The 15,857-nt window shown below is 48.9% G+C and overlaps 2 protein-coding genes across 5 annotated transcripts in view; both read right to left on the bottom strand.

Moving 5' to 3' along the window:
- CCDC124 (coiled-coil domain containing 124) overlaps positions 1-15,857 on the bottom strand; it is a 166,795-nt gene that overhangs the window by 45,296 nt on the left and 105,642 nt on the right. The gene's annotated exons all lie outside the window — the stretch shown is intronic.
- Positions 1-15,857, bottom strand: part of SLC5A5 (solute carrier family 5 member 5) — a 173,646-nt gene that overhangs the window by 144,525 nt on the left and 13,264 nt on the right. Inside the window, exons 12-15 of one of the 2 annotated variants that reach the window (XM_077978457.1) lie at positions 15,636-15,832; positions 11,523-11,647; positions 8,589-8,704; positions 5,299-5,777 (exon numbers count right to left, since the gene is read on the bottom strand). In XM_077978457.1, coding sequence (XP_077834583.1) covers positions 5,613-5,777; positions 8,589-8,704; positions 11,523-11,647; positions 15,636-15,832 — 603 coding nt within the window. In that variant the 3' untranslated portion in view covers positions 5,299-5,612. Of the gene's footprint in view, positions 1-5,297; positions 5,778-8,588; positions 8,705-11,522; positions 11,648-15,635; positions 15,833-15,857 lie in introns of those variants that run through there. The other variant, XM_077978459.1, reaches the window with a different exon arrangement.

The raw sequence follows: 15,857 nt of genomic DNA, 5'->3' as shown, positions 1-15,857 counted from the left end.
CTTTTCCAGGCATATTGTGCAAGCTGTCGGTGGATCTACCATTCTGGTGTCTGGAGGACAGTGGCCCTGTTCTCACAGCTCCACTAGGTAGTACCCCAGTAGGGACTCTGCATAGGGGCTCTGACCCCACATTTCCCTTTTGCCCTGCCCTAGCAGAGGTTCTCCATGAGAGTACCACCCTTACAGCAAACTTCTGCCTGGGCATCCAGGCATCTCTATACATCTTCTGAAATCTATGTGGAGGTTCCCAAACCTTGATTCTTGACTTCTGTGCACCCACAGTCTCAACGCCATGTGGAAGCTGCAAAGTCTTGGGGCTTGCACCATCTGAAGCCATGGTCTGAGCTCTGCATTGGCCTTTTTCAGCCATGGCTGGAGCAGCTGGGATGCAGGACACCAAGTCCCTGGACTGCACATAGTTTGGGGACCCTGGGCCCAGGCCACAAAACCACTTTTTCCTCCTAGGCCTCCAGCCCTGTGATGGGAGGGGCTGCTGTGAAGACCTCTGACATGCCCTGGAGACATTTTCCCCATTGTCTTGGGGAATAACATTCGGTTCCTCATTACTTATGCAAATTTCTGCAGCCAGCTTGAATTTCTCCTTAGAAAATGGAATTTTCTTTTCTATCACATTGTCAGGCTGCAAATTTTTCAAACTTTTATACTCTGTTTCCCTTTTAAAACTTAATGCTTTTTTTTTTTTCCCACAAAGTAGTATTCTATTTTTTATTATTATTATACTTTAAGTTCTAGGGTACATGTGCACAACATGCAGGTTTGTTACATATGTATACTTGTGCCATGTTGGTGTGCTGCACCAGGTTGGGTGCGGTGGCTCAAGCCTGTAATCCCAGCACTTTGGGAGGCCGAGATGGGCGGATCACGAGGTCAGGAGATCGAGACCATCCTGGCTAACACGGTGAAACCCCGTCTCTACTAAGAAATACAAAAAACTAGCCAGGCGAGGTGGCGGGTGCCTGTAGTCCCAGCTACTCGGGAGGCTGAGGCAGGAGAATGGCGTGAACCCGGGAGGCGGAGCTTGCAGTGAGCTGAGATCCGGCCACTGTACTCCAGCCTGGGCTACAGAGCGAGACTCCGTCTCAAAAAAAAAAAAAAAAAAAAAAAGAAAAAAGAAACATTAAAAAAAGAATTCCTTAATCCCTGGCCAGGCGCAATGGCTCATGCCTGTAATCCCAATATTTGGGGAGGCCAAGGTGGGCAGATGACTGGAGGTCAGGAGTTTGAGACCAGCCTGGCCAACATGGTGAAACCTCGTCTCCACTAAAAATACAAAATCAACCAGGCATGGTAGTGTGTGCAGTGGTGGTACATACCTGTAGTCCCAGCTACTTGGGAGGCTGAGGCAGGAGAATCACTTGAGCCCTGGAGGCGGAGCTTGTAGTGAGCCGAGATCATGCCATTGCACTCTAGCCTGGGCGACAGAGCAAGACTCCGTCTCAAAAAAAAAAAAAAAAAAAAAAAAAAAAATTCCTGTAGACCTGGAGGCCCTCCCTGTCTGCTTACAAAAGTAGAGATGACCACTGACTTTTGATCATTTGACTTACGATTTTTCAGGTTTATGATGCTGCAAAAGTGATCTGTGTTCAGTAGAAACCTTACTTCGGTATAGTATTCAATAAATTACATGAGGTATGCAGCAGTTTATTACAAAATAGGCTTTGTGTGAGATGATACTTCCAACTGTAGGCTAAGGCAAGTGTTTTTTTTTTTTTTTTTTTTTTTTTTTTTTGAGACGGAGTCTCGCTCTGTCGCCCAAGCTGGAGTGCAGTGGCGCTATCCTGGCTCACTGCAAGCTCCGCCTCTCGGGTTCACGCCATTCTCCTGCCTCAGCCTCCCGAGTAGCTGGGACTACAGGCGCCCGCCACCGCGCCCGGCTCATTTTTTGTATTTTTAGTAGAGACGGGGTTTCACCATGGTCTCGATCTCCTGACCTTGTGATCCGCCCGCCTCGGCCTCCCAAAGTGCTGGGATTACAGGCGTGAGCCACCGCGCCCGGCCTTTTTGTTTGTTTTTTAGAGATGGGGTCTCGCTCTGTCACCTAGGCTGGAGTGCAGTGGTGAGGTCTCGGCTCACTGCAACCTCTGCCCTCATAGGCCCAAGCAATCCTCCCACCTCAGCCTCCCAAGTAGCTGGGACCACCAACACATACCTCCACGCCCAGCTATTTTTTTTGTTTTTTTGTATTTTTGTGTTTTTTGTAGAGCCAATGTCTCACCACATTGCCAAGGCTGGTGTCAAACTCCTGGGCTCAAGCAATCTGAGAGCCTCGGCCTCCCAAAGTGCTGGGATTACAGGTGTGAGCCACCGCGCTGGGCTTAAGGTAAGTGTTCCTGGCATGTTTAAGGTAGGTTAGGCTGAGCTACCGTGTTCACTAGGTTAGGTGTGTTAAATACTTTTATGGTGTGCGATATTTTCACCTTATGACGGGTTTACTTGGACATAACCACCTCGAGGAGCATCTGTATATATCCCCACAAATAGTTTTCAAAAGTACTGACAGGATCTTGCTGTCCCCCAGGCTGGAGTGCAGTGGTGCGATCACAGCTCACTGCACCCTCGACGTCTTGGGCTCAAGCAATCCTCTCACCTCAGCCTAGCAAGTAGCTGGGACTATGGGCATGCGCCACCTCACCTGGCTAATTTTGAAATTTTTCTATAGAGATGGGGTCTCGCTATATTGCCCAGGCTGGTCTCAAACTCCTGGTCTTGAGCAATCCTCCTGCCTCAGCCTCCCAAAGTGCTGGGATTACAGGTGTGAGATACCACCCCCGTCCAGTCATTGATTGTAAAGTTGTAATGGCCAGTTTTAAGTTCAAATCTAAAGGTGTCCAATCCCAACAACAGGCACAGAGGACCAGGTCTCCAACGGGTAGACAGAAGCGGGATCAGAAGGTGAGTATGAGGCCAGGCGTGGTGGCTCACGCCTGTAATCCCAGCACTTTGGGAAGCCGAGGCAGGCAGATCATTTGAGGTCAGGAGTTCGAGACCAGTCTGACCAACATGGTGAAACCCCATCTCTACTAAAAATACAAAAGTCAGCTGGGCATGGTGGCGCATGCCTATAATCCCAGCTCCTTGGGAAGCTGAGGAAGGAGAACCTGGGAGGCAGAGGTTGTAGTGAGCTGAGATCGTGCCACTGCACTCCAGTCTGGGCAGCAGAGTAAGACTGTGTCTCAAAAAAAAAAAAAAAAAAAAAGGTGTGTATGAGCTCCTGTGGCTGCTGTAACAAATCGCTATAGGCCTGGTGGCATCAAACAACAGAAATTTATTCTCTGACAGTTCTGGCAGCCAGAAGTCTGATATCAAGGTGTCAGTAGAGCCATGTTCCCTCTAAAGGCTCTAAGAAATAATGCATCCCATGCCCTGTCTCCTGATTTCTGGTTGTTGCTGGTAATCCTTGGGTTCTCTGACTCGTAGACGCATTGATCCAACCTCTACCTCTGTCTCCACGTGGAATCTTCCTCAGTTGTTTCTCTGCATCTCTTCTCTACTTCATATGAGGAACCAGTCACTGGATTCATCCATCCTCCTCCAGTAAGACCTCTTTTAATTTAACCAGTTACACCTGCAAAGACCCTATTTCCAAGTAATAGGTCTGAGGTTCTGGGTGGACATGACTTTTGAGGGGACACAACCTAATTCGAGAGCCTCCATTGTCAGGTGAGGAGGGGACGCCAGCAGGCTCAGGGTGATGGGAGCCATGGCAGGTGTGTGGGCCAAGGTTGGAGGCCATGTGGGGTCTGAATTATCCCCTCTCCAATCCCAGGAAGAAAATAAAGAAGAAAGAGGCGGGGCACAGTGGCTCACCCCTGTAATCCCAGCCCTTTGGGAGGCCAAGGCAGGAGGATCACCTGAGATCAGGAGTTTGAGACCAGCCTGGCTGACATGGCAAAACCCCGTCTCTACAAAAACACAAAATTACAAAAATTACCCGGGCGTGGCGGCGCTCACTGTAATCCCAGGTACTCAGGTTGCTGAGGCAGGAGAATCACTTGAACCCGTGAGGCGGAGGTTGCAGTGAGCAAATTGCGCCACTGCATCCAGCCTGGGTGACAGAGCGAGACTCTGTCTCAAAAAAAGAAAAGAAAAGAAAGAACAAAGAAAGGAGAGTTGGTGTTCAACTCTTGGTGAATGCCTGGATTACTATTGTATCCTTGGCCAAGTCATTGCCCTCCTCTCCGAGCCTCAGTTTCTCTGCCTGTGAAATGGGGCACAGGAAGTTGGGCCTGAAGACTTGCAAAATGCTTGCTAAGGTTAAACACAGGCCAGGCACAGTGGCTCTGGCTGGGCCTGGTGGCTCACATCTGTAATCCCAGCACTTTGGGAGGCCAAGGCGGGTGGATCACCTGAGGTCAGGAGTTCGAGACCAGCCTGACCAATATGATGAAACCCCGTCTCTACTAAAACTACAAAAATTAGGTGGGTGTGGTGGCAGGCACCTATAATCCCAGCTATTTGGGAGGCTGAGGCAGGAGAATCGCTTGAACCCGGGAGGCAGAGATTGCAGTGAGCCAAGATCATATCATTGCACTCCAGCCTGGGCGACAAGAGCTAAACTCTGTTTCAAAAATAATAATAAGGTTAAACACGTTTCAGGTAAGAGCTGGGGTCTTTCTCAGATTCTGATGTCAGATCTGGGAGTTTCCTGTGTTGTCCTGTTGTCCAGAGGGGATTCCAACAACATCTTTCTTTCTTTTTTTTTTTTTTTTTTGAGACGGAGTCTCACTCTGTCGCCCAGGCTGGAGTGCAGTGGCCGGATCTCAGCTCACTGCAAGCTCCACCTCCTGGGTTTACGCCATTCTCCTGCCTCAGCCTCCCGAGTAGCTGGGACTACAGGCGCCCGCCACCTCGCCTGGCTAGTTTTTTGTATTTTTCAGTAGAGACGGGGTTTCACCGTGTTAGCCAGGATGGTCTCCATCTCCTGACCTCGTGATCTGCCCGTCTCGGCCTCCCAAAGTGCTGGGATTACAGGCTTGAGCCACCGCGCCCGGCCAACATCTTTCTATTATAGACTGAGAAAAATGGTAGGCCGGGCATGGTGGCTGATGCCTGTAATCCCAGCACTTTGAGAGGCCAAGGTGAGTGGATCACTTGAGGTCAGGAGTTCGAGACCAGCCTGGGCGATATGGTGAAACCCCATCTCTACTAAAAATACAAAAAGTTAGCTGGGCATGGTGGTGGGCGCCTGTAATCCCAGCTACTCAAGAGGCTGAGGCAGGAAAATCACTTGAGCCTGGGAGGCAGAGGTTGCAGTGAGCCGAGATCACACCACTGTACTCCAGCCTAGGTGACAGAGCAGAACTCCATCTCAAAAAAAATAAAAAGAGAAAGAGAGAAAAACCCAGCCTTATTTTGGGGGAGCCGTCGGAGCTGCAGCATCTAATACTAGGAACAGTTGAAGAAAGGGGCTGGATTTAAAAAATGACCTCCTGGAGGCAGGGCCTCCCCATGGGGTAGGGTCTTGTAGTCCTGAACTCATTTGCATACAAGGCAATCCAGCCAATCGCAGCCCGAGGCCGTGGGCCCATGGTCTGGGATTGACCCATCCTGAGGTTCCATCCCAGGGTATCAGTCAGCAGCTGGCTCTGTCCTCAGAGGTTTGTCTCCCGCTGGTCTCGACCACCATCATGTCTACCACAGGGGGTCCAGGAGCCAGCCCCCTCCAGCTCCTTCTGCCCCAGGAAAAACAGATGGTCCTCGTTGGTGGGCAGGAAGCCAGGAGCCTTCTTGGTTCCAGCAGGGAGTTCTTCAGGACCCTGGGGAAAAATGGGGTAAAGAGACCCCATCAGAGACCCTGTCCCCATCCTGTTACGTATCAGCTCACCTCCCAGATGGGGCCACTTGTGGACCTGGCGGGACGGGGCATGCACAGAATTGCACACTATCCCCTTGTTCAGTGCACAGGCCAGTCCTGCCCCCTCTGCCTCCAAAATTTCCATGTGCTTCTCTTTCCCACTCACATGTCACCTACAGCCCAGGCCATCAACGCTTTCTCAGATGCCTGCTATAGTTCCTCCCTCCTCTCTCTGCTTCTCTGCTCATTCACCTTCAAAAAAATAAACATTTCTGGCCAGGCACGGTGGCTCACCCCTGTAATCCTAGCATTTTGGGAGGCCGAGGCGGGCAGATCACTTGAACCCAGGAGTTTAAGACCGGCCTGGCCAACATGGCAAAACCCCATCTCTACCAAAAATAAAAAAAATTAACCAGGCTTGGTGGTGCACGCCCGTAATCCCAGCTACTCAGGAGGTTGAAAGACAGGAGAATTTTTCAGGCCATGGAGGTTGGGGCTGCAGTGAGCCATGGCCATTCCACTGCGCTCCAGCCTGGGCAATAGAATGAGATCCTCTCTCAAAAAAAGAAAAAGAAAAAAAAAACACAAATAAAACAAAGACAACAAAAAAAGAAAAATAAAATAATAAAGAACAAAAACTAAAAGAAAAAGAGAAAGAAAAAAAAAGAAAGGAAAGAAGAGAAAAGAAAAGAGGAATAAAGAAAAGATAAATACTTCTCTAGGGCAGCTGGAGGGAGTTTTAAACCCCTTCAGCTAAACCCCTCCCCTCCCAATCCCCTTCTCAGTCAAAGCTGTTCCTGTCTGTGGCTGGTTCCTTCTCCTAACTCAGGGTTAATCAATGTCATCTCTCCCAAGAGGCCACCCCCGACTTCCCTGGCTAAAGTTGCTCCCCATCACAGCATCCGGTTTTATTATCCTTTGAATGTTTATCATGCTGAGACCCTACATGTTTTTCTTTTTTGTTTGCTTGCTTGCTCTCTTACGTTCTCTCTCTCTCTCTCTCTCTCTCTCTCTCTCTCTCTCTCTCTCTCGTCTGTCTTTTCTTTCTTTCTGACAGTATCTGGCTCTTGTTGCCCAGGCTGGAGTACAATGGCACGATCTCTGCTCACTGCAACCTCTGCCTCCCGGGTTCAATCAATTCTCCTGCCTCAGCCTTCCGAGTAGCTGGAATCACAGGCACCTACCACCACACCCGGCTAATTTTTCTGTATTTTTAGTAGAGATGGGGTTTCACCATGTTGGCCAGGCTGGTCTCAAACTCCTGACCTCAGGTGATCCACCTGCCTCGGCCTCCCAAAGTGCTGGGATTACAGAGGTGAGGCGCCACACCGGGCTCTTTCTTTCCTTTCCTTCCTTCTTTTTCCTTCCTTCCTTCTTTCTTTCCTTTCCTTCCTTCTCGTTCCTTCCTTCCTTCCTTCCTCCCTCCCTCCCTCCCTCCCTCCCTCCCTCTCTTCCTTCCTTCTTTTTTGACAAAGTCTTGCTCTGTCACCCAGGCTGGAATACAGTGGCATGATCTCAGCTCACTACAAGCTCTACCTCCCGGGTTCAAGTGCTCAGTTCTCCTGCCTCAGCCTCCCAAGTAGCTGGGATTACAGGCACACGCCACCATGCCCGGCTAATTTTTGTGTTTTTAGTAGAAACCGGGTTTAGCCATGTTCGACAGGCTGGTCTGGAACTCCTGGCCTCAAGCAATCTTCCCACCTCAACCTCCCGAAGTGCTTGGATTACAGGCGTGAGCTACCGTGCCCAGCCTGACAGCATCTGGTTGTATTATCTTTTGAATGCTTATCACATGCTGAGACAGACCCTACATGTTTCTCTTTTTAGTTTTCACCTGCCCCTGCTAGATGAGGGTGGGGTGGGGGCCTCTGACCATAGCCCAGAGCAGGACTGGGTACACAGCAGGTTCTCAGTAAATGAGAGAATGTAACAGGGATTCCAAAACAGGGGTAGGCATGGGATCAGGTCCCCCAGGGACAGCATTTTCCAAACTCTGGGAATTCACAAAGCAACCACGCGGTTTTAGCCAAAATCGGTCTACCATCTGTTGTGTTTCTTATGTAAGAGTTTTCCCCCAAGTTGACTCACTTTTGAATTAAGTAATTTTATTTTAAGAAGAGACTTTACATCAATACCCTAACGGCACACCAGTTTCACCTGCCAAAGATTAGAAGTCACTGTAAGAACAGATAACGACAAAAAGGAATAGTATTCAACTTTGTTCAGTCCTTATGAAGGGAGATAATAAAAACTTGAAGATGAGGCTGGGCTTGGTGGCTCACGCCTGTCATCCCAGCACTTTGGGAGTCCAAGGTGGGTGGATCATTTGAGGTCAGGAGTTCGAGACCAGACTGGGCAACATGGTGAAACTCCGTCTCTACTAAAAACACAAAAATTAGCTGGGCGCGGTAGCATGTGCTTGTAGTACCAGCTACTCAGGAGGCTGAGGTAGGAGAATCGCTTGAACTCAGGATGTGGAGGTTGCAGTGAGCCAAGATTGCACCACTGCACTCCAGCCTGGGCAACAGAGTGAGACTCTGTCTCAAAAAACAAGCAAACAAACAAAAAGGAATAGTATTAAACTCCGTTCAGTCCTTGTGAAGGGAGATAATAAAAACTGTTGAGGATGAATCAGCTCCCAACAGAGTCTTTTGACTGGATATAACAAGAGATGGAGAAAGGTGCTGATGTACCATGTCCCTCCCCTGAGCTATGGTCATGTCCCAAAGCCACGTGGCTGCCTCTAGATCTGGGAACTCAGCCTAAGACTGACCTTGACCAAGTTGTCATCCAGGATGGCCACTTCTTCCTTGGGGGCCACTGATGCTGTCTGCCGTGCGAGGTCCCACCACAACAATCCCGGGGCCAGCGTGCTGCGTTTGGTGGGGCCTGAGAGGCGGGAAGAAATGGAGAAATCCAGGTATTTAATGAAGGGGTCATGGGGGTTGGAGACCAGGCCCTGGGAAAGAGAAAGAAGATCCCTGGACTATGAAGTCTAACAGGCTCCAGTCTCACTGAGGGACCCTGGCAAGTCTCTGAGCCTCAGTTTCCTCATCTATTCAGTGAGGTTGTAATAAAATATCAGTGAGGCCAGGCATGGTGGCTCATGCTTATAATCATACTTTGGGAGTCTAAGGCGATAGAATTGCTTGGAGTTGCCCAGTAGTTGGAGACCAGCCTAGGCAACATAGTGAGACCCCATCTCTACAAAATATTACAAAATTAGCCAGGCATGGTGGCGCGTGCCTCTAGTCTCAGCTACTTGGGAGGCTCAGGCAGGAGGATCGTTTGAGCCCAAGAGGTCAAGGCTGCAGTGAGCCGTCATTGTGCCACTGCACTCCAGCTTGGTGACAGAGCAAGACCCTGTTTCTAAAACAAAACAAAACAAAACAAAACAAAACAAAACAAAAACATCAATGGAGGTTGGGTATGGTGGCTCACGCCTGTAATCCCAGCACTTTGGAAGGCCGAGGCAGGGGATCACTTGATGTCAGGAGTTCGAGACTAGCCTGGCCAACATGGTGAAACCCCATTTCTACTAAAAATACTAAAATTAGTCAGGCGTAGGGGTGGGTGCCTGTAATCCCAGCCACTCAGGAGACTGAGGTAGGAGAATTGCTTGAACCTGGGAGTCAGAGGTTGCAGTGAGCCAACATCGCACTATTGCACTCCAGCCTGGGCGACCAGAGTGAAACTCCATTTCAAAAAACAAAACAGGCCGGGCGCGGTGGCTCACGCCTGTAATCCCAGCACTTTGGGAGGCCGAGGCGGGCGGATCACAAGGTCAGGAGATCGAGACCACGGTGAAACCCCGTCTCTACTAAAAATACAAAAAATTAGCCGGGCGCGGTTGTGGGCGCCTGTAGTCCCAGCTACTCGGGAGGCTGAGGCAGGAGAATGGCGTGAACCCGGGAGGCGGAGCTTGCAGTGAGCCGAGATCGCGCCACTGCACTCCAGCCTGGGCGACAGAGCGAGACTCCGTCTCAAAAAAAACAAAAACAAAAACAAAAACAAAAACAAAAACAAAAACAAAACAAAGACATTAATGGATGGCTGGGAGGGTTCAGCACACGGTTCCATTCACTGCTGCATCCCCAGTGCCTAAAATAGTGCCCAGCACAGAGGAGGACTCGATAAAGGCCTGATGAATGTGAAGTCTGAGACTCAAGAAGTGTGAGCAGGTACTGTTATCACTACTGATTTTCCCCTCTTTGTCTCCTTCTACTTTTCCGTGGAATTTAGAATTTCCTGACAAGTGCAGAGTCACCGGCAGCTTTAAAAGATATTTCAGCACCAGGGATAGCGCCACCCGCCCCATCCCATATCCTCTACTGAGGACTTAATCTTACGGGGGAGAGGAGTTGCAGGCGATGCCTCAGTTTCTGTCTCTGCAAAATAGGGCAAGCTCTGAGAGGTGCAGGGTTGTCAAGAAAGCGACATAGCTTTAAAGGGTGTAAATGTGAGCTGGTTACGTTGGCGCACACCTGTAGTCTCAGCTACTTGGGAGGATGAGGTGGGAGGATTGTTTCAGCTCAGGAGTTCAAGGTTGCAGTGAGCCATGATCGTGCCACTGCACTCCAGCCTGGGTAACAGAGTGAGACCCGTCTCTTTTCTTTCTTTCTTTTCTTTTATTTTTTTTCTCTTTCTTTCTTTCTTTTTCTTTCTTTCTTCCTTCCTTCCTTCCTTCCTTCTTTCCTTTCTCTCTCTCTCTCTTTCTTTCTTTTCTTTCTCTCTTTCTCTCTTTCTTTCTTTCTTAGATGGAGTCTCATTCTCTTGCCCAGGCTGGAGTGCAGTGATGCGATCTTGGCTCACTGCAACCTCCACCTCTCCGGATCAAGCGATTCCCTTACCTCAGCCTCCCAAGTAACTGGGGTTACAGGCTCCTGCCACCACGCCCAGCTAATTTTTTTTTTTTGTATTTTTAGTAGAGACTGGGTTTCACCATGTTGGCCGGGCTGGTCTCGAACTCCTGACCTCAGGTGATCTACCCGCCTCAGCCTCCCAAAGTGCTGGGATTACAGGTGTGAGCCACCGCACCCAGCCGACCCAGTCTCTTTAAAAGGAACTATATATATACACACACACATATATATACACACACACTTTATTTTATGTATATATATATTCATAATTTTTATATAAATTCATAATTTCTTTTATGTATACATATACATAAAAGAGTGTGTGTGTGTGTGTGTGTATATATATACACATATACCCTTCTTTTTTCCTCACAAACTTTTTTTTTCCTTTTAAAAAAATAGGTACAGCCCAGGTGCAGTGGCTCACACCTGTAATCCCAGAACTTTGGAAGGCCAAGGTGGGTGGATCACTTGAGCCCACGAGTTCAAGACACATGGTGAAACTCCATCTCTACTAAAAATGCAAAATTAGCCAGGCATGGTGGCGCACCCTTGTAATCCCAGCTACTCGGGAGGCTGAGACATGAGAATCGCTTGAATCTGGGAGGTGGTGGTTGCGGTGAACTGAGATCACACCACTGCACTCCAGCCTGGGTGACAGAGTGAGACTCTATCTTAAAAATGATGATGATGATGATAATAATAATAATTATGTGCAAATGTGTACAACAGGCAGTGGTAGCTCGGCCAATGGGAGCGTCCTTTCTCCCCTCCCTTCTGGGTGGAGCCTTGACACAGAGAGATGAATGGGGTGACCTCTAAGGCCACAGGCTCCGTTTACCTACCTGTCAGGCAGCTGATGAGGGCTCCGCACAGCACAGTGGTCAGCGTGCCCAGGGCACCATAATAGAGATAGGAAATGGCATAGAAGCTGTCAGCTAAGGCGGGTCGGCTGGCGTCCATTCCTGAGCTGCAGGTTGGGACAGACAGACTTGAACCTCCTCTTTTATCCCCTGCCTGTGCTCAAAAGCTGTTCCCACCTCACTCCTTACTTCCTTCCCCCAACTGCCATGACCTAGCACAGACCTCCACTACTGTCTGTCCAGACCTGTGCAGTAGGCAACGCTCCTTCCCTCCAGGTATCCTATGCCCACCCTGGACATCCTCCACACGCAGTCAGAGAGCGCATTACTAAAATGTAGCTCAGATCACCTGCTGCTGCCCATCACTCTCTAGGGCTTCCTGTCACCTTCAAAATCAAACCAAATTAAACTCTCAGAAGAAAACACAGGTGGGAATCTTCATGACAGTAATTGTTTCTTAGATATGACACCAAAAGCAAAAGCCACCAGAGAAAAAATAAATCAAATGGACTTCATCAAAAATTAATGAGGCATGGTGGTGGCTCATGCCTGTAATCCTAGCACTTTGTGAGGCTGAGGCAGGCTGAGGTCAGGAGTTTGAAACCAGGCTGGCTAACTTGGTGAAACCCCATCTCTACTAAAAACACAAAAATTAGCCTGGCATGGTGGTGTGCACCTGTAGTCACAGCTACTCAGGAGGCTGAGGTGGGAGAATCCCTTGAACCTGGGAGGTGGAGTTTGCAGTGAGCTGAAATCGCACCACTGCACTCCAGCCTGGGTGACAGAGTGAGACTCCATCCCCACCCCCCAAAAAAAGAATTAAAAACTTCCGTGCATCAAAGGATGCCATCGAGAGAATGAAGACAACCTACAGAATGGGAGAAAATATCACATGCAAATTATACATCTGATCAGGGGCTTGTACCCAGAATATATAAAGATACAAAAATATGTAAATTATAACTCAACAATAAAAAGACAAATCACCCAATTTAAAAATGGGCAAAGGGTGTTTTTGCTTTTGTTTTTGTTTAATTTGGGACAGGGTCTTGCTCTGTTGCCCAGGATGGAGTGCAGTGGTGGGATCATGCCTCACTGCAGCCTTGGCCTCCCAGGCTCAAGCGATCCTCTTTGCCTCAACCTCCCAAGTAGCTAGGACTACAAGTGTGCACCACCATGCCCAGCTGTTTTCATTTTCATTTTTATAGAGATGGGGTCTTTCTATGTTACCCAGGCTGGATGGGCAAAGGGTTTGAATAGACATTTCTCCAAAGAAGATACACAAATGGCCAATAAGCACATGAAAAGATGCTCAACATCATTATTCATCAGGGAAATGCAAATCAAAACCACAGTGAGGTATCACTTCACACCCACTAGGATGGAGAATAATGAGTATTGGCGAGGACGTGGAGAAGTTAGAATCCTCATATGTTGCTGGTGGGAATGTAAAATGATGTGGCCGCTGTGGAAAACAGTCTGGTAGTTCCTCAAAAAGTTAAACATAGGCCGGGCGTGGTGGCTCAGGCCTGTAATCCTAACACTCTGGGAGGCCGAGGCAGGTGGATCATCTGAGGTCAGGGGTTTGAGACCACCCTGACCAACATGGTGAAACCCCTTCTCTACTAAAAATATAAAAATTAGCCAGGTGTGGTGGCGCACACCTGTAATCCCAGCTACTTGGGAGGCTGAAGCAGGAGAATTGCTTGAACCCAGGAGGCGGAGGTTGCGGTGAGCCGAGATCACACCACTGCACTCCAGCCTGGGTGACAGAGCAAGACTCCATCTCAAAAAAAAAAAAAAAAAAAAAGTTAAATAAAGAATTACAATATGACCCAGCAATTCCACTCATAGGTATATACCGAGAGAAATTAAAACATATGTCCATACCAAAACTTGTTCACGTTTTTGGGTTTTTTTGTTTGCTTGTTTGTTTGTTTTTGGTGGAGTCTCAACTCTCTTACCCAGACTGGAGTGCAGTGGCTCCACTGTACTCTGCTGTAATCCCAGCACTTTGGAAGGTCAAGCTGTGTGGATCTCCTGAGGTCAGGAGTTCAAGACCAGCCTGATCAATATGGTGAAACTCCATCTCTACTAAAAATACAAAAATTACCCAAGCGTGGTGGCATACACCTGTGACCCCAGCTACTCAAGAGGCCAAGACAGGAGAATAGATTGAACATGGGAGGAGGTTGCAGTGAGCCGAGATCACGCCACTGCACTCCAGCCTGGGCGACAAAGTGAAACTGTCTCAAAAAATATATATGTATTATGCTAAGACACAAAAGGTCGCATATTTTATGATTCCATTTACATGAAATGCCCAGAACAGGCAAATTCATAGAAACAGAAAGTGGATTCGTGCTTGCCAGGAGCTGGGGAAACGGGGGAAGTGGGAAGTGACTGCTGATGGGGACAGGGCTTGTTTCTGGAATGATAAAAAAATGTTCTTGTGGCCGGGCACAGTACCTCACACCTGTAATCCCAGCACTTTGGGAGGCAGAGGCAGGCAGATAACTTGAGCCCAGTAGTTTGAGACTGGGCAACATGGCAAAAACTCATCTCTATAAAAAATACAAAAAATTTAGCCTGGCATGGTGGTGCATGCCTGTAGTCCCAGCTACTTGGGAGGCTGAGGCTGGAGGATCATTGGAGTCTGGAGGTCAAAGGTGCAGTGAGCTGTGATTGTGCCATTGCACTCCAGCCTGGGTGTTAGAGTGAGACCCTGTCTCCAAAAAACCAAAAAGCAAAAAAACCCACCCAAAAACCAAAAAAAAAAAAAAAAAGAAAGAAACAAAACAGAAAATGTTCTTGGTTGGCTGGGTGCTCACACCTGTAATCCCAGCACTTTGCCAGGCTTAGGCGGGCAGATCACTTGAGCCCAGGAATTCCAGACCAGCCTGGGCAACATAGTCAGATCCTGTCTCTACAAAAAATAAAAATAAAAACTAGTAGGACATGACGGTGTGTGCCTGCGGTCCCAGCAACTAGGGGGGGCTGAGGTAGGAAGATTCCTTGAGCCCAGGAGGTTGAGGCAGCAGTGAGCTATGATCGCGCTACTGGACTGCAGCCTGGGCAACAGAGCAAGACCCTGTCTCAGAAAAAAAAAAAGAAAGAAAGAAAAGAAAATAAAATGTTTTTGGGGCCAGGCACGGTGGCTCACACCCGTAATCCCAGCACTTTGGGAGGCTGAGGTGGGGGGATCACCTGAGGTCAAGAGTTCGAGACCAGCCCGGCCAACATGGTGAAATCCCGTCTCTACTAAAAATACAAAATTAGAAAAAAAAAAAAAAAAGAAAACGTTCTTGAGTTAGATAGTGGTGATGGTTGCACAAATATACTAAATGCCATTTTTATTTATTTATTTATTTGAGATGGAGTTTCATTTTTGTTGCCCAGGCTGGAATGCAGTGGTACGATCTCAGCTCACTGCAACCTCCACCTCCTGGGTTCAAGCAATTCTCCTGCCTCAGCCTCCTGAGTAGCTGGGATTACAGGCGCCTGCCACCATGCTTGGCTAAGTTTTGTATTTTTAGTAGAGACAGGGTTTTCCCATGTTGATCAAGCTGGTCTTGAACTCCTGACCTCAGGTGATCCACCTGCCTCGGCCTCCCAAAGTGCTGGGATTACAGGTGTGAGCCACTGCGCCCACCTGGCCTAAATGCCACTTTTATATGGCTAATTTATCTCAATAAAAATTGGAATCAAACCAAATTCTGGGCTGCCCTCAAGCTGGGAGGATTGCTTTAACCTAAGAGTTTGAAGCTGCAGTGAGCTGAGACTGCACCACTGCACTCCAGCCTGGACAACAGAGCGAGACTCTGTCTCAGAAAAACAAAACAAAAAAAGTACTAGCTTCCTCTGGCTGCACCATATCTCCCACCCATCTCTCCTCCCATTAAATGCACCCTAACCTCAGTGCAGTTGGACTGGGACTAGCCTGATTGTGGCCTCAGGGCCTTTGCACCTACCATTCCCTCCACCAGGAATGCATTTTACTAATCAGGCTTCTTAGGCAGAGTTCAGGGCAAGCAAGTTTCCCTTCAAGATCACACCATCCCGGGATCGGGTCCCTCCCACCCCAAGTCGGCTCACCTGGGGGCCCTGCTGGAGTCGTTAGCAGGGAGGAGAGCCATGTCCAGCAGGCCAGAGGCGTTGACTGAGAGAGCCAAGCAGCGGGCAGCCGACGACGGCAGGACCCTCATGGTCTGCTCGCTGGGTGGGTACAGTGTGGCGCCCAAGGCCACCCACAACGACAGCGCCAAGCCGGCGCCCAGTCCGGAGAGGACTCCCTGGGGGCAGAGCCGGCGTCAGGGA

This window comes from Macaca mulatta, chromosome 19 (assembly GCF_049350105.2).
Source record: "Macaca mulatta isolate MMU2019108-1 chromosome 19, T2T-MMU8v2.0, whole genome shotgun sequence".
Classification (NCBI taxonomy): domain Eukaryota; kingdom Metazoa; phylum Chordata; class Mammalia; order Primates; family Cercopithecidae; genus Macaca; species Macaca mulatta.
Note: the sequence above shows the minus strand (reverse complement) of the source record. Positions and strands in the feature narration are given on the sequence as shown.